Source organism: Rattus norvegicus, chromosome 13 (assembly GCF_021556685.1).
Source record: "Rattus norvegicus strain SHRSP/BbbUtx chromosome 13, alternate assembly SHRSP_T2T, whole genome shotgun sequence".
NCBI classification, from domain to species: domain Eukaryota; kingdom Metazoa; phylum Chordata; class Mammalia; order Rodentia; family Muridae; genus Rattus; species Rattus norvegicus.
Window position 1 is genome coordinate 70,496,838 of NC_141546.1, and position 19,413 is coordinate 70,516,250.

Here is a 19,413-nt window from a genome sequence, read left to right on the forward strand (position 1 = left end):
CACACATTTGCAAGAGCACGCGCCACTTGCAAGTTCGCGGAAAGGAATCCAGCACTGTCGCCAGGGCCACCCAGGCCCTCGGTACCCGCGAGGCAAAAAGAGGTCACACGGGTCAGGCTCCCAGACCCAAACACGCCACTCCCCCGCCTAACACCGCTGCAGCCAAGCAAAGTAGCCAGCACTAAATCAGAGCCGGGTTCCCTGCCTCACTCCCGACTCTGCAACTTCCCGGGACATTGAGAAACTGCTGCGCGCAGACCTTTGCCCTTCGCCCACTTCACCCTCTCCGCGGCGTCCATGATGAGGGTTAATGGTTAAATCTACAGCCAGGGCAGAAGGGGCCGCGTGGCTTCCCAAATTTCCCTCCGCCCTTACTGCCATCCAAAAAGGGACTGCTAGATCCAGCTCGCCCCTGCTCGGTCCAGACCACCCGTTGTCCTAAGAGTTGCTGTCACTGGGGTCTCTTCACGTTGTCTTCTCTTTATAAGTCTGGCGGAGGGCTGGGCTGCGTCCAGCATTTAGAGAAGGCAAAACTCAACTCCCCAGGCATAAAGCGTTAGCGGGGATAACCATCCTGAACAGGGAAAATACAATAGCCTCATTTTGAGGTGTGTGTGTGTGTGTGTGTGTGTGTGTGTGTGTGTGTGTGTGTGTGTGTGTACCGGAGTCCTGCAGCGCACTGTGCTCGATTGAAATTCCGTATCGGAATCTGTTGACTTTCTCCCGTGTCTACAGTCAGTTTTTGTGGGGTCTTCCTCTCGCCGGGAGACAAGGCAGAAGCGGAGGGAAGAGCGCTCACGACTTCCGAGAGAAGCCCTGACGTGGAAAAGAAGTTCCCCACCCCAGGGCAGCGGTCAGGATTGTAAACCCTGCTTGGAGCGCAGGGTTCGGGATTCGCAGAAACGCGGCTCCTGATTTTCCACTCGGGACCGGCTCTTTCCTTCTCCCGTAGAGGTTTCCTCCCACTTGCCCGCCAGCAATCCCCCATCGCCATTTTTCGCCGCCTTTCTCCTTGATGCCGAGGAAGCCGTGTGAAGATGGGTTCAACCCCGGGGCAAAGGGCAGACGATGCTCCTCACCTTCCTACGCATCTGAACTTTTCTAAATGTCTTTTAGTGCGGTAGAGGGACCAGGCCAACGGTATCCAGTGCACGGCGGTGGGAACTGAGGGGTTGTGAGGACTCATTCACCTGCAGCCCTTAACCCATCCATGCTGCCCCAGAAAGACACATCGAGCTCTCTGAAAAGGAACCTGGAAGTAATCTAGCGGATGTCATCAAAGGAACAAGAGGGCCATCCAACTGAAGGTGCGGTGTTTGGAATTCCTTAGAAAACAACGGCCCCCGCAAGGGAGAACATGGGACCAAAAGGAGACCTAATTAAAGGGGACACTATATCTCTACCCAGGTTGCTTTGGGCATCACTGCCAGCATTCTCTCCCCAATCTTTCTGAACCCAACATCTGGACAGCTGCAGGTAGAGGCACAGTTTATCAAAGAGCGCCTTCTGCATCCTGCTCGAGGCCATCTGAACTGTGAGGCCAGGCAGGGACCTCTGAGGGATGAAGCACAAAGGTTGCCACTGCGCCTCGGAACTGACCTGTGGCAGAGCAGTGCATAAGAGCTATGGTGTTGTGGGCGGATACTGGGGGAGCAAACATCAGTGGAGATTTCCGGAAGAATTTGTTTTTACCAGTCCCCAAACAGGCAAGGCGACATTTCCATTTCTCCCCCTCCTTCTCCAACCCCCTGGATTTAAAATCCTAAAACGTCTTTAAAGTCTAGGGCATCAGGGGTACCTAGGTTAGGGATCCATATACTACTGTCAGACACTCTTTATGTTTACGGTGGTTCTGAGAATGGAAATATAGACAGCATCTGTGAGGAAGGCAGTCAACCCAAACTTGCTTGGTCTGCTTGAGGGTCCATCTCCCTGGAAAGAGTCTCTCTTTGTACTATCTTTTCTAGGGGTTAAGAGAGTCCATAGTCCTGGGGTTACCCCATTTCTCCCCCATGCCCAAGGATGTACCCCCATACTCTTCCAGCTTGGTTCTTAGATCATTAAGCCTTACAATCAGGAAAGAGGGGATTTATGTAGGTTAAGAGGAGGAACCATTCCAAACTTGTCCCCCAATCACAGTAATAAAGCTGGTGGATAGATGTGCTTGTGAGGGGAAGGAGAAAGAAGCCTAAACTCTTCCGGGATTGGTCCCTTCAGTCTTGACTGGTGCCTCCTCCCACCTACCTCCTCTTTCTTCCACAGAACCCAAGAAAGACAAAATGGAGGGCTGACACCCCTTCTTGGTTGGCTTTGCCCTGGGGAACCACTCTAGTAAGTGGGTTCTCTCTTCCCCTCCCACCCTCCCTCGCTCCTTTCTTCCTCTCTGCCCAGAGTAATTTTCTTTGCCTCTACAGTATGGGCCCAGACTCAGCCTTTGGAGAAGCGTATGAAGCTAAAATAATTTCCGTGTCTTTTTAGCAAAGCGTGTTCCTGACATTCAGCAGCCCTGAGCAAAAGACAAATATATATATATATATATATATATATATATATATATATATATATAATAAAATCAAGATAATCTGGATTTTGCTTATGCTAAAAGTGTACGGTCAGAGGAGAGTTCCAGAATCCGGCAGAACATCTGTGGAGGAAGTCATTAGAATACAGGTGCATTAAGTACGGGGACGGGAGTCACACCCCCACATCCTTTATCCATTCACAGACCGCCCTCATGCGCCGCAACATAGCTACAAGTAGTTTAAGAACTTGAGTACCCGGGGTTGGGGATTTAGCTCAGTGGTAGAGCCCTTGCCTAGGAAGCGCAAGGCCCTGGGTTCGGTCCCCAGCTCCGAAAAAAAGAACCACAAAAAAAAAAAAAGTTCACTTTTGTGTTTGTGCAGATGAGGACCTACAGGCTCTGCCCCGGGTGGGCTGTTGGAAGCAATCACCAGCATTGCCTACAGAATACGCGAGCAGTCGATTTTCCAAGGTGCAGCGAACTTTGAAACTGTTCCACAACAGGTGACACAAAAAAACTGTAGGCTCCAGTCGAAGAACAATCTAAACCAGGCTCGAATGAAGCTACCTCTTCCATTTTCTTCTCAAAAACTTTACAATAAAGCTCAAGACCCTGGCTGAACTGAGATTTGCTGATACAGAACCCCTGCGATGGAGAGCCAGGGCGCAGGAGGGCGCGCTGCTGCGCCCTGGATCGTAGGTACTCTCCATCCCTGGGTGAGCCTGCTCTTACTTACAATAAACTCCTACCGCATCGCTAAAGCAGTCATAGGCGGAAGTACAGTCTCTTGGCAAGCCCATCGAGGGAACCCTTCCTCTCTCTAGGGTGCCCAGGGGTACCTAGCCCAAAGCAGCTGTTTGTGGACCCAGACTTAAACCTGGGGCCCGCCAGCGCGCGCTAAGCTTGACGACCTGTTTAGGTGTCTGCACGGATTCTCTCTGTCTCTCTGCTCAGGAGTCCGAACCGGATTCCCTCCCGAAAAATCTCTGCGGCGTGTGGACACGCGTACACACCAGAAACCTGAGGTGAAAGGACCTGTCTTAACTAATTGCAGGCTCTGGAAAAAAATTGAGAGAGCTAGTGAAGTGCTCACAGGTCTAGAGTCTCTCTCCCTCTTCCAACCCCGTGCCACTAAGGTTGCCTACCCTCGCCAAGGCAAAGGCTGCACGCCGAGTCCACAACTTCGTTCCAGAGCTTCTCGCCGCTGCATTCCTCCGCTAGCTGGAATGTAGTGAGTGCACTCGCTCACCCGGAGCAGTCTGTCGGCTGCGACACAGGCAGCAGCGACTGGGGACTCAACCAAGTGCTCCAACTGCCGAAACCAAGACTGTGGCAAGGGGCTTCTGCCCAGCCCTGTGACCCGGGACGCGCTCTCCAACTTCCCGCCAGGTTGGGTAAAGTTGCACCGGCGGTGCTGCAAGCTTTGGCCATTGCCGCGAAAGCTAATCATTTGGGGGACCACTTTTGTCCTCGGGCCTGGCCTGTAGCTGGAAACATCTGTTGTCCCCAAACAGCATCCTCCCCAGGGTTCCCATAAAAGCCGCGGCCCAAAAAATGCTACTTTCTTCACCCTGGGGCCCTCCACCATCAGTATCCCGGAAGCTTTCGCATTCGATCCCAAACAGAGCCAAGCCCTTCAAACACTGACTGGTAGTACCCCCAGCTCTGTGACCGCCTCTGCACCCCGACCCCTCCCGGCCACTGCCACGAGCGGCGTCCGGCCTCCCCACACCCGCTGAGGCTGTTAGCTGTCTTGTTATCGAATTAAATCGGCGAGAAAGGAGGGTGTCTTACGTTGCATCGGCACACCGAGCATCTCCGGGAGCCCCTTGACAGCCCCCTCCGCGGGGACAGCCGCGCTCTGCATCATCTTGGAGCCAGAGGCAGCAAGTCGCAGTCTACCGAGATCTCTCGCTCTCTCCCTCTGGCTGGATTCGGAGATTTGAAAATAATAATAATAAAACCAACCAGGCCGCTGAAGTCACAGAGGAAGCCGAGCCCTCCGCCTCTCCGGGAGGACTCCACAAGCTGGCCGGCCCCCTCCCCCCTCCAGTCCTCAGGCTGTTTCAAATCCCTTTGATCTCGCTCTCCCGGGCTGGTGCACATCCCGGGTTGAGGAGACGCTGTTGCTGCGGCTCTGGCTTTCCACCCCCCCCTCCTCCCTTCCCCGCCCTCTTCTCTCCCCCTCCCCCTCCACCCTTCGCGTGCCGGCTGCCCGGGAGGCCGCGGTCACCCAGGCATTTTGATTCATTCACACTGCAGGAGCGGCCGTGACGTCGCTTTCCGCAGGGAAGCCCGCCCTCCAGCCTTTGCTGCCAACCGGGCAGCCCGCTGCAGACCCCCGGCTGGCCAGAGTAGGGGGCGAAGCGGGGGGGGACGAGTTCGGTAGCCCCGTTTCTGGTCCGAGGTGCGGAGGGCGGGGCCGCCGGACGGGGGGCGGGGCCTGCAGCCCCTCCCCCACCCGGCCGTGCGGGCTCGCGCCCCAGTATAAATACTGCGGCGGGCTGGGCCGCGGCAGCAGGTGGTCCCGGAGCGCGGCGACCGCGCCAGGCAGGTTGCTGCCGGCTTTGGGGATTCCCGGTCAGTCCCCAGCATCGGTCCTCTAGGATCAAAGAGGGGGCGGGGTGGGCCAGGACCCGGCGGACCCCCGGTTGGCGCTCGGAGTTCAGAGCTTCTCCAACCCACCGAGCGTGTTCTGTGACTGGATGATTCCATCCATCCTCCACTTTTTTTTTCCTGGCCAATTCCTTTCCGGCCGGTACTAACCAGACCCTACTCTCTCTCCCCCGCGTCTGGCTGAGGCTGGGCCAGGGACAGCTCGTACTCGGCCGGGAACGCGCGAGTCACGCAGCGGGCCGCCGCGGGGCCCGGTGCAGGAAGGCGGCCTGGGCCGAGCACGGGGGTGGTGGGGCGCGGGTCTCGGTGCGCGCCCACACTCGCCTCGGCCTTCCGCCACAATCAGCTCTCTCATAACCCCCGGTCAAGTCCTACTCCCACGCCTCCCGGCCGCGGGGCCTCCCAGGTGGGTCTCCAGCCCGCATCCACCCAGATCCGCCCTCTCTGGCTTCGGGAGACCGCTCGGCGGAACCGGCTGCCACCGCGGGCACTTTAAACGATCCTCGGCCGCGTGTGCTCTAGGCAGAGGCGTGCACCGGCCCCTGGGGCTGGCCTGCGAAGGGCGTGCTTTACTGTTGTGTTTACACACACACACACACACACACACACACACACACACACACTCACAAACGTGCGCGTCGAAAACTCATTCTCCCCATGCTCATTCCTGGAGGCAATAAAGCAAAGATCAACCTTAGGGCGAAGTCTCTAGCACTCTTCAAACACTCCACGCCTCCTGACTGCAGGCGCGAGAAGCCCTGGGCCCAGCTACCTCGACACTACCATTCCTAACTTAATTGCTAACATCAAGTCAGATGGGTCTTTCCAGCCCCATGGGTTCCTGCATCAGCCGGAAGGGGGACGTTGCGCTGAGAAGTTGTTTGTTTTGTTTTTGTTTTTGTTTTTGTTTTGTTTACTGCTGGTGTTCTAGGGCTGGTGTTGGAGGAACGTGAACAGTAAGAGGAGGGCATGGCAGTGTGTACTACTTAGGATCTGTGTCCAATAAGGTCACAGCGACTTCTACAGGTCCTGGCACTAACTAGTGTCCTGTCTCGCTCTTTACTGTGAGATGTCTACAAAGTGGAAATGCTACACTTCATTAGCAACAAAACACACAGAAAACAAAACAGTGTAGCCCCTAGTGTTTTGTTTATCCGTGTGTTAATGACCACCTGGGAGGAAATAGGGTATCACTTGGTATGGGTGTTTATAAATGGTTCTCTAACAAACGTTGCTGGTGTCTTTATAAACTCTTAATATCCATTTGGAAAGAAATTTGAGGCTATTTATTTGAACCATAATTTTCCCCTATCTTGTAGCTCGCGTAATTCCATTTTGAGTGTTTAATACACAGAAGTAACCTAGAATATTTTTAAAAGATTTATTCATTTAGATGTTTATTACACCATTATAATCTGTAGGGGGGAAATTTACCTAAATACCCAGGGAAAGAGCATTTATTGGTTGGAGTACATTATGGGTCGGTTTGGGGGTGCTATGGCATTGGGAGGCTGCAGCTCACAGGTTTGGAGAAGCATATTAGATTTGCTAGGTTTTTTTTTTTTTTTTTCGGAGCTTGGGACCGAACCCAGGGCCTTGTGCTTGCTAGGCAAGCGCTCTACCACTGAGCTAAATCCCCAACCCCGCTAGGTATTTTCCTAATCATTGAAACTGATTATAAGCAACATAGTAATTCTGTGAAACCAGCAAAAAATGTTAATTAGAAAAGCAAGGATACCCATTGTTCATTTGGGTGTGAAGAAAACAGGAAAAAATCACAATGAGAATGTAACTGTCTTCTAAGGGCATTTGGACAATGGTTTGTTCTGCACAGCTGGGGATAGAATTTAAAGCGTTGCATCTGCTGAGTAAGTGGGCATGGGTTCTACCATGGAGTTATAGTCCTAACCTGGGGTAAAATATTTTAAAGCTTAAAATGCCATTTATACAGAAATGTATTCAAAGGCCATGATCAGGAACATTTTGAACATGAAGTTACAAGTTATTCGTACTTTTAAAAAGAAAATAACATACTGGTTGAGAGAATGCTCAATTGTAGAAAGTAGGAGGAGACACAGGAGCTGATTTCCGGGGGAAGGAAAAAAAAGAAAGGACAGGAAGGAGAAAGCAGATGGGGAGATAGACTCAGGGAGAAAGCTGTTCAACAGAATGGAGCAAACTGAATGCTGTGAAGTCACTAGAAATAATAGAATGTAGAAAATGTTGGGTATATAATAGAAAGTTGGGAAAGAAATTATAAAACAGTATGAATTTGAGAATTTTGAAAAAATCTTAGCTAGAAAAATATGATAAAATGTAAAAGTGTTTGTCTACATAACAGACAGTTTATTTTATTCCTTTTGCCTTCTTAAAGGCAACTTATTTTGCCTTTATTATATTCTCGCATTATTTTACAAATCAGGAAAAACTGATAAAATTGCTTTTAAAGGCAGAGGGGGGAAACAGAAGGAAATAGATCAAAATACTATTCAAAAATCTATTTTCAAAACATATTAGAGAAAGGTATTATGAAGCAATTTTTTACATTCAAGAATTTCTGTCATACAGCTATATTTTTCAATGTTAGTAAACAAGAGCCTATGTAATGAACTGTTCAGTAAATATAGCAATTACTCAAACATCCAGCATTATTCAAACATCTAGCACCTCATGTAGCCTGGGCTACCTTACTCTCCATATGCAGCCAAAAATGGCCATGAACTCCTGATCCTCCTGCCTCTCCACTTTCCAAGGGCAGAGATTATAAGTATATAACACCATTCTTCAATCCATTCTCACCCTACCCCATCCTGACCTGTGACTGTGTCTCACTTTGCAGTCCAAGCTGGCCTAGTCCAAAATGTGTATCTCAGGCTAGCCTCAAACTTGGGGAAATGCTCCTGCTTTCAACCTTCTGAGTAATTACTTTATAATCTAAAATCATACTTTAAGCCAGGCAGTGGTGGTGTCTGAATTTAAACCCAGCACTCAGGAGGCAGAGGCAAGAAGACCTCTGGGTTCAAAGCCAACCTGGTCTAGAGTGAGTTCTGGGATAACCAAGGCTACATAGAGGAGCTCTGTCTTGAAAAACCTGAATGAATGAATGAATGAATGAATGAATGAATGAATGAATGAAAACAAAATAATATTTTTTGTATCATCCTCTGCAACTTTTGTCCCCTCTGGTATAAACTGGCTGGGTGTTATCTGCTTCTCCTTTGCAGGGTACTGACCAGTCACCAAGTGGGAGGTAATAGGACTAGGGTAGGGTGAAATTGTCATGGTGCTGATGTAGGGAATGCCAGTGTCACATCTGTCCCTTGAACCTGTGAGCTGCAGCCTCCCAGTGCCATGGCACCTCCAAACCGACCCATAATGTGCTCCAACCAATAAATGCTCTTTCCCTGGGCATGTGTCCCTGGGCGAGTTGCCTCTTATTCCCAGGGTTATTACATTCCGCTTCCCTTCTGAGACCTCCGCTTTTGTATTTGCCAGTAGGGGAACATCAGTTAAAAGTGTTCCTTAAACCGAACGTTTAGTGTCTGGTACAGATGGCAATGACTAGAACGACCCGTATTTACTGAGGGGTTATAACTGAACCGAGCCCCACGGTAAGTACTTCCACTCACTGTGACAAGCAAGAAGCGGTACTAGGAGGATGAACAGACAGGCTAAGGGGGGCTGAGCAACCTCTGCAGTGTCCTGCCCAGAAAGAGAATGACCAACTCCTACAGAGAGACCCAGGATGAGGAATGGCCCAGAAAACCCTGGGTAGGACTCAGAATTTAGGCCTCCACTTGATACAGTTGCCTTTGTTCCCCAAGCACTCAGATTGGAAGGTGGTCTCTCAGGAATAACATTCCTTAGGGCCAGATACCCTCAGATCCTATCTCTGGGCAAGAACCTTCCAGAAAGTAGGCACCAGGAGACAGGTACTGGTGGTGGTATGGCTTTCCTTAGGTCGGTCAGAGGTGCTGGTCAACAGCCAGCACAAAGAATCTAGTACTTTCTAGACACTTCTGGGGACCAAATCTGACATGTCATTGGATCCGATTCCAAGGGGGGGGGGGCGACATCCAATTTAGGAGGCTAATGATAGCTTTCTGTTTGTCTACCGCTTACATTTTACGAAGGTCCTCCACATGGTTTATCTCATTTGATCTTCAACATTACGCTTGGACTTGGGTATGATTATCAGGAACCAGAGAGGTTAAGTGGTTTGCCTGAGGTCACAGAGCTAATGAGCTGCAGGGCCAACTGGAATTAAACCCAGTCTTTTGACTCCGGACTGAGGCGCTCCTTCAGCTCGCTCAGACTTGTGTCTGGTAACCCTTACATTTTTAGGAGTTTTGTGAAGTGGGTGAGCTAGGAATCCTAGCCCTCTTTTCCACTGAGGAAAAAAAAATCTCACTGCTCTTGCTCCTGCCACCCCATCTCTAATCATCCCCATTTCTCTCCAGCACTTCCCTCATTTGCATTTTGAAACTGTTTCCTTAATTATTCTGCCGCCGTTGCAAACCTGCTCTCCCCGGCTTTGTGGCATCCTCTGATTTATCTCTGTCTGGATAACAGCTCCCCGATTCTCCTCGGGGAATTCAATTTTCATTCATTTTTCTGTAGGACTAGATTGATATAGACCCTCTGCCCTGGTCCATATTACTCATCTGGGCAGAGAGAACCAGGGAGACCAAGCCTCCACCCAGCCCCTGGGGAGCGTCTGTCTTGTTCAGGGAGCTGTGAGGAGTTCTCCAATAAAAGGACAGGGGCCTTTGCTCTTCTGCATCTGTCCACCCAGTCCTTCCAGTCATTTGTCACTGGCCCCTTTTGTGGACCCACCACTTTGTCATTTGTCTCCCTCTCTTCCCAGAACCTCAAAGGGATCTCCCAGCCAGGATGCTGAGCAGAAGGCCACCCCTGCTCCCTAAACCTGCCCCATGTCCTTGATAAAGCAACTTAAGGGACATGGAAAAGACACTTGAGCATTTCAGTCGTCCTCAGTAAGTGACAGAGAAACAGGACAAGGACTAAGATTCTTAGAGGAGTCAGGCAAGTGGCACTTATTGGCAATGGTATTCAGAATGCCCCTCCGTGTTGCTTACTTAGTCCCCCAGATCTTCCCAGGTCTGTTATCAGCCTTGACCTACAGAAGAGTGAGGTAGAGCACAGAGAAATCCTTCAGGTTGCACAGGGGGCGAGCCAGTATGTACACCCAGGTAGGTAGGCTCTATCCTAGCCAGTGTTACCAAATAAGTCTCGTTTGAGGCTCCCTGGGCATGGATTCATGCAGTGTACATGAGTCAGCAAGACCAAGGCCTCTAAGAACCATCTGCGCCACCACCTTACCCCCACAGACCCAGTACAGGTGGGAGCTGGGAAGCAAATCTGGGGATTGGCCTTGTTCTACTGTCGGTTACTGATCTTTCTGTCACTCAGAAATCTAGAGTGCCTAGATCATTCACGCATGCATTCGCTGGACACCTACTATCTGCCAGTTCGATGGTTGGCCCTGGAAAGCAATGACTTGGAGTGCTCAAACCATAGCGCTCTTTCACAGTACGTCTGTGAGGTACAGCAGAGCTCTCCGGAGGCATCTGCCTTCTCTGCCTCAGACGAAATCAGAAGTGGATTGAGCAGCAGGCCGTGGTTATCAACATTTAATTCTCAATTTGAGTATTATCCTTCTTGGGGCAGCTGCTGGAAAGTTCCTGGCTTCCCCCCCCCCCCCATTGGCTAATTGGGAATAACAGAATTCTCCTTGCATGGTTACCCAGCCCTCTAGAAATGTCTGTGAGTATCACTATTGGATACTAAAAATCCTCCTGGATTTTTAATTTTTTTTTTTTTTGGTTCTTTTTTTCGGAGCTGGGGACCGAACCCAGGGCCTTGCGCTTCCTAGGTAAGCGCTCTACCACTGAGCTAAATCCCCAGCCCCAGGATTTTTAATTTTTAAAAAGGTTCTTGTATCCACTGGGCTGCCTTGGAACTTGCTATGACACCAAGGGTGACTTTGAACTTCTGATCCTGCTGCCTCCACCTCCCAAGTGCAGAGATTAAGATGTGTGTCACTACACAGTTTATTCATTGTTGGGGATTGGGGCAAGCACTCTGTCCACCAAGCTGTCTCCTTAGCCCTGCCCTGTATGTTCTTGACTGAAAATTTGAATTTGGGAGATCTTAGAGTTGAGTCATGGCCCTGGACTTTCTCTGTCTTTTCCCCCTTGGAGGCAGAGACTTGTTCTTTCCATTCACCTTGTGGTCAGCATGCCCAAATTTCTCCACTGTCTTGGGGAAGTTCCCTCTCCACGACGGAAAAAGCCACTTTGCCTTTGCTCTGTACAATGGTATGAGAAAATACAACTGGGGCCAGGTCTGCATCCTCTCTACCAGGCCTATATACCCATATCTCCTTGCAACTATGCTTTCTCTGTTGTGTGTTTCTGAGTTACTCTGTCCCCATGTTTATTTAGAGAACAATTTGGGGATCCAGGTGCCTTCTGCTGAGCCTTCCACCCTTCTCTATCTCCCTCTTCAACCTCTTGAATTCAGAGACTCCTGAACCCAAAAGATCAATTCAAGGAACCAATTTGCTAAAATCCCTCACAATTCTTTTTTTGCCTTTTTCCCTCATGGAGTAGGCAGTAATAGGTTCTTTCTAAAGGAAACTGAAACTCAAGAGAGCCAAGCCGTCTCTTCTGAGATCCTAGGCTCAGTCCCAAAGCTTCTAAGGGTCTGATTCATTTCCTCAGCTCATTAAGTGGACACTGCCCATGGGGAGCCAAGAGGGGAGAAGGCCCAGCCTGGCTGCCTTTGAAATAGCTGCAGGTGTCAAAGCTAATCTATAAAACAACCGCTTCATCATCTTGGGGAAAGATTTTTACTGGAGGAGCTTAACTCAGCAGTTTCCTCTCAGGAACTGACTTACAACCAAAAAGTGTAGGTGTGTTTGATGTATATAGAGGTAACAGGAAAACAACCCGGAGGCCTATGGGAGGAGAAGAGTGAGACAGAAACCAAATTCCTGACACTGGAACCTGATGCACTTCAGGGTCAATGTGAACTTAGCTCATTGTTGGAGGGTCAACCACTGTGAGCCTTTACTTACCTGCTTGTGCAATAGGATCTCCATCATTCCAAACTCATGGTATCAACAGAGGGAGGCAGACCCGTTAGCACCAAGCACCCCACAGACAAATGCCAACTGTCTCTGGTGTCTGAGGACAGGGAACACAGCAAGTGTCATGGCTTGGCCATCCCTTCCTATGATGAGCTTGTTCTTTCTCACTAACCTGTTGGCTTGAAAAATCAGCCAGCCAAGAAGGGAATGGGAGATGGGACTAATTGTAACCTTGGAGCAATCAAGGAGGAAAGGCTAAGAGTTTGAAGGTAGGGGTGAGGAGAGGACATTAATCCCAGTTCATTCATATCCGTGTTTTATGGCTATAGGGCTATAGGCTCTCTAAGCCTGGTTTCCGGTGCTTAAACAGGAATGCTGGTGCTCAGATAAGTCTCCTAATTGTTGGAGGGGAAATCGTACGTGATCTTGTATGGGGACATTCTAGGGTCTCATACCACTGGCCCTTTAGGCATGTCTATGCTTGTAATCACATGGGGGTTTGGTTTAAATACTATAGATTCTGGCTTGGTGGTGTGATGTCTGCAATTCTGTCTTTCTAATGGCTTTTGGGTGCTGCTGGCCCCTGAGCCTCACTGAATGCATCCCCCTCCAGGATTCTGCTGTGCTGTACAGTGGCCACTGACCACATGTGGCCATGGAGCATATGGTCAGAAGAGAGATGTGCTATAAATGTAAGTTATGCATCAAGACTCTGAAGGCTTAATACATAGAAAAGAATAAGGACTAGTTCACTGAGAGTTCTTTTTTTTTCTTTTTTTTCTTTTTTTTTTCTTTTTTTTTTGGAGCTGGGGACGGAACCCAGTCACTGAGAGTTCTTAAACTCACATATCACAATGATTTTGGATACATTGTGTTAAGTAACATCTCTTATCAACATAGTTTCATTTGTTTCTTCTGTTTAGCACCCCTGAAAGGGAATATAAAATGCCATAGCCTTTCTAGTGCTTTCTGACTTGCATGGAACGGTACACACACATGCACACACAATACATAGAGGCCCAAAGCAGTCCCTCTCCTCTTAGCATTTAGCCCAGCTTCTAGCAATCAGTAAGGAACTAATTAAGCATTCGCTAGGACAGATGAAGGGGGAGATGTTCACAAATGCAACCGGAGGAGCAGCGGGCCCCACACGGAGAAGAGACCTCAGCTGCACACGTTGCCAATTGCTAAGCACTGAGCAGGTGGCCGGCCTGAGGAATGACTGTCTCCCCTTTGCCGTTGACCCTGACCCACTGCCCATCCATTCTGTCATCTTCGGTTCCACCCCCTGCTCTTTTCAAAGCTTTGACAGCAAAGAAGTAGGAATTCCAGTGCTCTCCAGCCAGAGCTAGCAGTTAAAGAACACTGGCTGGAGAGGACCCTCTTGGGATTGCCTGAGAGGAGGGCAGAGCACCCCTGCTTCCTTGAACCCTCCCCCTAAGCTAACCCCAGGACTCCACCCTCCACTCACAGCTTGCATCAACCTCTGGGTTGATCCTGTGATCCTGTCTCAACTCGGGGATTCAGGACAGTAGAAACCTGCCCAGACCTCTCTGTACTCTTGACACTCAGGAGGTGGGGCTACTAAGGGGTTACAGAGAGAAGGAAGAGACTTCTGAAGATAACCCCCATGCACCCCCAAGCTGGGGTTCCCACAGTTTCCAAGATTCCTAGAGATGGAGGTACTTCAAGGTACTGCAGTGGTCAGGGGTTGGGGGTTTTGCCTTAGGGTCAGCCAGTCCCAAGAGCAGCACTGGTGAGGAGGAGATCCCCAGGTCGTCTGGGCATCTGGGTGGTATCCCAAACCACAGATCTCTGAGATGATCTCTGTCCCCTCCACTGAGGATGAGTGGGCCACACCCTCCCATCTCCGTGTCTTCCACACCCCTTCCTGCCCATTGTGGTTGCAGGCCTTTCTCACTAAGCAGGACAAAGGGAATTCTGGGCCCATGTGAACTTACCAGAGGTCAGGGGAAGGATCTGTCTCCATGGCGTGGACTGGGGACTCTGATAGGAGCAGCTGTTCTCCCTGCTGTGGAGGGAAGCCAGAGTCAGGAGAGGGGAGTGGGGTCCCCATCCAAGGAGGGACGGTGGGGGCACGCCAAGTATCAGGACAGAGCACAGAGGAGGCCTTCTCCGCTTTCTCTGGTAGAAGGCTCTCTGCTCCCCCTCATAAGCTGGGAAAACCTGGTCTGCTTAGGGGGAGGGTAGCAGAAGGGTTGGAGACCGCCTCAGAGAAAATTAAATTGCACTTGAGGGCAAATTCTATTAGGGAATAGAGCCTGTCTCTCAACAGCCTGTGTCCATTTAGGTGATTAGCTAACCCCAGCACCTCCACCCAGAGCTGGGCCAGCTCTGTCCCTCCGCCAGGAAAACCAGGTGGGAGGCCTCTGGGGGCCCAGCCATCCTTCTCTCTGGTGCCCCAGCCTGCTCTGTGAGCATCTTCCCTCAGCACTCATGGTGCCACAGGACCTTCTTGTGGGTCGTGTGATGTGTGATGTGAGTGAGCACTGTTCTAGAAGACTCCCTGGTGGGTGACATGGAGCTCACACAATGACAGGCACATCAGAGGGGCTGTGTGTGGAGATCCATACTGGGTTTCCAACAGGGACCAGGGAGGTCAAAGGTTGCTGGGGAGACTCTAGAGATGAAAGATGGAGAAAGCCACTAGTGGTGGCAGAGATAAAAGTGAGGAGGTGGGTACAAGGCAGGATCCAAGTCAGGAGGGATAAGAACTAGGCAGCCAGTGAAGAGGACCACAAAGCTAGTGAATGGAGAATAGCAAATACAGTGGTAAGTTAACTAGTGCACTAACTAGTTAACTAACTAGTTGACAGCAGAGGGTAAAAGGAATGTATCTGTAAAATAGGCTTTACAGTAACGCCATACACCTTGCAGTCTGTTGTAAAAGTTCTTTTAGGTACAAGGGTTCCACAAACCCTGGGTTAGTAACTATTGAGAGCTGACCGTATGCTCGTGCTGTTTTCTGTCTGTGATTTGGTAGAAGAGTCCAGAGCTGATGTCACTTCTGCACCTCTGGCCCCTCAGGCTCCTGAGCTGGACTCTGTCTCATGAAGAGAAAGCTCCTCCTCTCTATGCTGACTAATGAGAGACTCTTGCTTGGTGTTCTAGCTATAAAATCATTTCCTCTGCTTTAGCAAGACTTTTACGCTGCGTCTATGGAGTGTTCTGAGGAGACCAGTTCACAGCTCTAAAATATAAAGAAACAAGCACACACAACACACAGTGAGTTCTAATATATAAGGTTACACAAAGCATTGTCTTGGGCTGGAGAACTGACTTGGGCTTTAAGAAGACATCTTGTTTTAGAGGACCTGAGTTCAAGTCCCATTACACACAGCCGGCAGCTCCTGGCTCCAGCTCCAGGAGGATTTGATACCTCTGGCCTTTGAGAGTACCAGCACTCACATGCTCATATTATACATAATTAAAATCAAAACAATAAAAACTTAAAAAAATAAAAGTTTCCATCTAGCTACATCTGGTTGGGGGTGGGGCTTTCTCAAGGCCACCCATGCATCCCAAAGGCACAAAATTTTAGCTCCAAATGAGCTGAATCTTCAAACCAAAGGTTGAAATAAGTATTTATTTGTCAAGATGGTTACACTTAACCAAAACATCGGGGACTCGTGCTCTGGGTGGGAATGGGCTATCAGAAAGCTAAGGCTCGGAGAGAGGGAGAGGGTGTTCATGCCATGCCGGACAAGGGTGTCCCCAGTCTGCAGGTTGTTGATTTCCAAGCTTTAGTCCACAGAGAGAATCCCAGGTCTGCCCTACTCTTGTCCCTCAGCTCATGGAGTGGAGGGGATGCTGTACCCTTCCCCATCACAGACCTGTGCTGGGCTATTAGGATGCAGGTTTCCCATCTGGAGGTCCCGGGAGCCCTGGGAGCTTGCCACTGGGGCGGAAAACCTAGTGCTGAGTCAGGGGAGGCTGCTCCACTCTTCCAGGATCTGCACTCTCCAGCCCCCCCCCCCCCACACACACACGATGCAGCTGAAGAGTTTCCTGTTCCCCAGGAACACTTCTTCCCATTGCCTCCTCCTCATTAGAAAGAAGCCAGTTCTCTTCCTGGGATCCATTCAGCAGGCAAGACCATGACCTTGATAGGCCCTGGGTACTTATATCTTATTTTAATCATCTTCGCATGGGGACACTCTGAGTGACTTTGAGAAGGTCTTGAGGACTGTGGAATCCTCTTAGCTTCACTTTCCAAAGTGCTCAGTCCTGGGGCTGTGGGCAGGCACTCAACCAGGCAGCCGCTGCCTTAGTCTCTGCCTCTCAGGCGTCAGTGTCTGCCCATCCTCAGATACTCTACAGTCAGCCACTGTACTGTCCAGCTCTGGGGTCTTCTCCTTACGGTTCTCCAACTGTAAAGAGATCATCTTGTTCACTGTTCTCTTCCCACACAGCCCAGCATAGAATGCCTTCTTCGCTAATATTTGTTATGTGAACGAAGGAGGTAAATACATAGATAAAAACCCCTCCACTGCAACTCAAGAATACGGAGCAATCCCAGGATACCCTCCTGGGTCTGTGAGGCTGAGGAAGTGGAATTTGCTCCAGGGAGTAGCTGATGGTCGTCTGTCAGTCCTGGTTAGGTTACGGGAGTAGTTATTGGGGCAGTCAGCTGGCGAGAGAGTCAGGGTCCCTCTTAACCTCTCATCTGTAATGCTCTCTGTCTTTTTTTTTTTTTTTTTTTTTTGGTTCTTTTTTTCGGAGCGCTCTACCACTGAGCTAAATCCCCAGCCCCGCTCTCTGTCTTTTTATATACTTCCTGCTCTCCATGCAATACTCTGTGGACTTTATTACATCCGCCACATGGTCTCCTGTGACGAGAGCTACAAAAGCAGGAAACCTCGGGAAATAGTGCAGAAAGACTGAGGCACAGGCTTTCTGCTTTAGATCTTGATGGAAGTAAGCTGGAAAGTTCCTGCCTAAAAGCTCTCAGTGAGGCCCCCTGGTCAAGGTGTATGTCTACCTGCCTTCCTGCCTGCTTACCTGCCTGCTTTCCTTCCTTCCTTCTTTGCTATCTTCCTTCCTGCCCTTCCTTTCTGCCTGCTTGCTTTCTTCCTGCCTCCTTCCTTCTTTCCTTCATTCATTCCTTCTTTCCTTCCTTCCTCCCCTTCCTTCCTGCCCTTCCTTCCTTTCTTCCTGCCTTCCTTCCTTCCTTCCTGCCCTTCCTTCCTTCCTTTCTTTCTGCCCTTCCTGCCTTCCTTCCTTCCTTCCTTTCTGCCCTTCCTGCTTTCCTTCCTTTCCTTCCTTCCTGCCCTTCCTTCCTTCCTTCCTTCCTTCCTTCCTTCCTGCCCTTCCTTCCTTCCTTCCTTTCTGCCCTTCCTGCCTTCCTTCCTTTCTGCCCTTCCTGCCTTCCTTCCTTCCTGCCCTTCCTTCCTTCCTTTCTTCCTCCCCTTCCTTTCCACCCTTCCTTCCTTCCTTCCTGCCTTCCTTCCTTTCTGCCCTTCCTTCCTTCCTTTCTGCCCTTCCTTCCTTCCTTTCTGCCCTTCCTGCCTTCCTTCCTGCCCTTCCTTCCTTCCTGCCCTTCCTTCCTTCCTTCCTTCCTGCCCTTCCTTCCTTCCTTCCTTCCTGCCCTTCCTTCCTTCCTTCCTTTCTGCCCTTCCTGCCTTCCTTCCTTTCTGCCCTTCCTGCCTTCCTTCCTTTCTTCCTCCCCTTCCTTTCCGCCCTTCCTTCCTTCCTTCCTTTCTGCCCTTCCTGCCTTCCTTCCTTCCTTTCCTTCCTTTCTTCCTCCCCTTCCTTTCCGCCCTTCCTTCCTTCCTTCCTTCCTTTCTGCCCTTTCTGCCTTCCTTCCTTCCTGCCCTTCCTTCCTTCCTTCCTGCCCTTCCTTCCTTCCTTTCTGCCCTTCCTGCCTTCCTTCCTTCCTTTCCTTCCTTCCTTCCTTCCTTTCTTCCTCCCCTTCCTTTCCATCCTTCCTTCCTTCCTTCCTGCCCTTCCTTCCTTCCTGCCCTTCCTTCCTTCCTTCCTGCCCTTCCTTCCTTTCTGCCCTTCCTGCCTTCCTTCCTTCCTTCCTTTCTTCCTCCCCTTCCTTTCCGCCCTTCCTTCCTTCCTTCCTTTCTGCCCTTCCTGCCTTCCTTCCTTCCTTTCCTTCCTTCCTTCCTTTCTTCCTCCCCTTCCTTTCCACCCTTCCTTCCTTCCTTTCTGCCCTTCCTGCCTTCCTTCCTTCCTGCCCTTCCTTCCTTCCTGCCCTTCCTTCCTTCCTTCCTTTCTGCCCTTCCTGCCTTCCTTCCTTCCTTCCTTCCTTTCTTCCTCCCCTTCCTTTCCGCCCTTCCTTCCTTCCTTCCCTCCTTCCTTCCTTTCTTTCTGCCCTTCCTGCCTGCCTTCCTTCCTTCCTTCCTTCCTTCCTGCCCTTCCTTCCTTCCTTCCTTCCTTCCTTCCTTCCTTCTTTCCTTCCTGTTTCCTGCCCTTGAACTCCCGACCATTTCCCGAAGCCAGACTCAGGGCCTGTTCTTTCAGGATTCTATCTACTGGAAAATGTCTGAGAGTCCTCATGCCCACACATCCAGCTTCTGCAGACTCTCTCCGCAGCATGGCCTACAGTTGGGTGGAGGTCCTTTAACCTAAGTGCAGACACTTAGGGTGTCAGAAGTTCAGTTTTTAGATGCCATCAGGGTCATCTGTAGGCACTTCTGGCCCAGAACACTGCTCTCCACAAAGGTTTTCTTTGAAAAGATTCACTGGGCGGTTTGATTTTCCTCTGGTTATGTGCTATGCGTGCTTTGCAATAAGCACTTCACCTACTGAAAATGCTTGAAAATGACTTCAGTGTCTGAGATTACTTGGTCTTTAAGGTTTTGTCAAGATTCACTTATTTATTTTATGTATAAATGGTCAATCTTCACGTACATCTGCAGGCCAGAAGAGGGCATCAGATCTCATTACAGATGGTTGTGAGCCATCATGGGGTTGCTGAGAATTGAACTCAGGACCTCTGGAAGGGCAGCCAGTGCTCTTAACTGTTGAGCCATCTTTTTTTTTTTTTTTTTTTTGTTCTTTTTTTTTTTCCCCCGGAGCTGGGGACCGAACCCAGGGCCTTGCGCTTCCCAGGTAAGCACTCTACCAACTGAGCTAAATCCCCAGCCCCCTGTTGAGCCATCTTTAAAAGTTGCTATTACCTCTTTTCCTTTCT

At 50.1% G+C, this 19,413-nt stretch overlaps 1 protein-coding gene across 1 annotated transcript in view; it reads right to left on the minus strand.

Annotated features, from left to right (window-relative positions):
* Lhx4 (LIM homeobox 4) overlaps positions 1-4,633 on the minus strand; it is a 40,016-nt gene extending 35,383 nt beyond the window's left edge. The window contains 1 exon segment of the mRNA NM_001108348.2: positions 4,316-4,633. Within this exon segment, the coding sequence (NP_001101818.2) occupies positions 4,316-4,391 (76 nt within the window). The 5' untranslated portion in view covers positions 4,392-4,633.
* Positions 4,634-19,413: the final 14,780 nt, after the last annotated feature.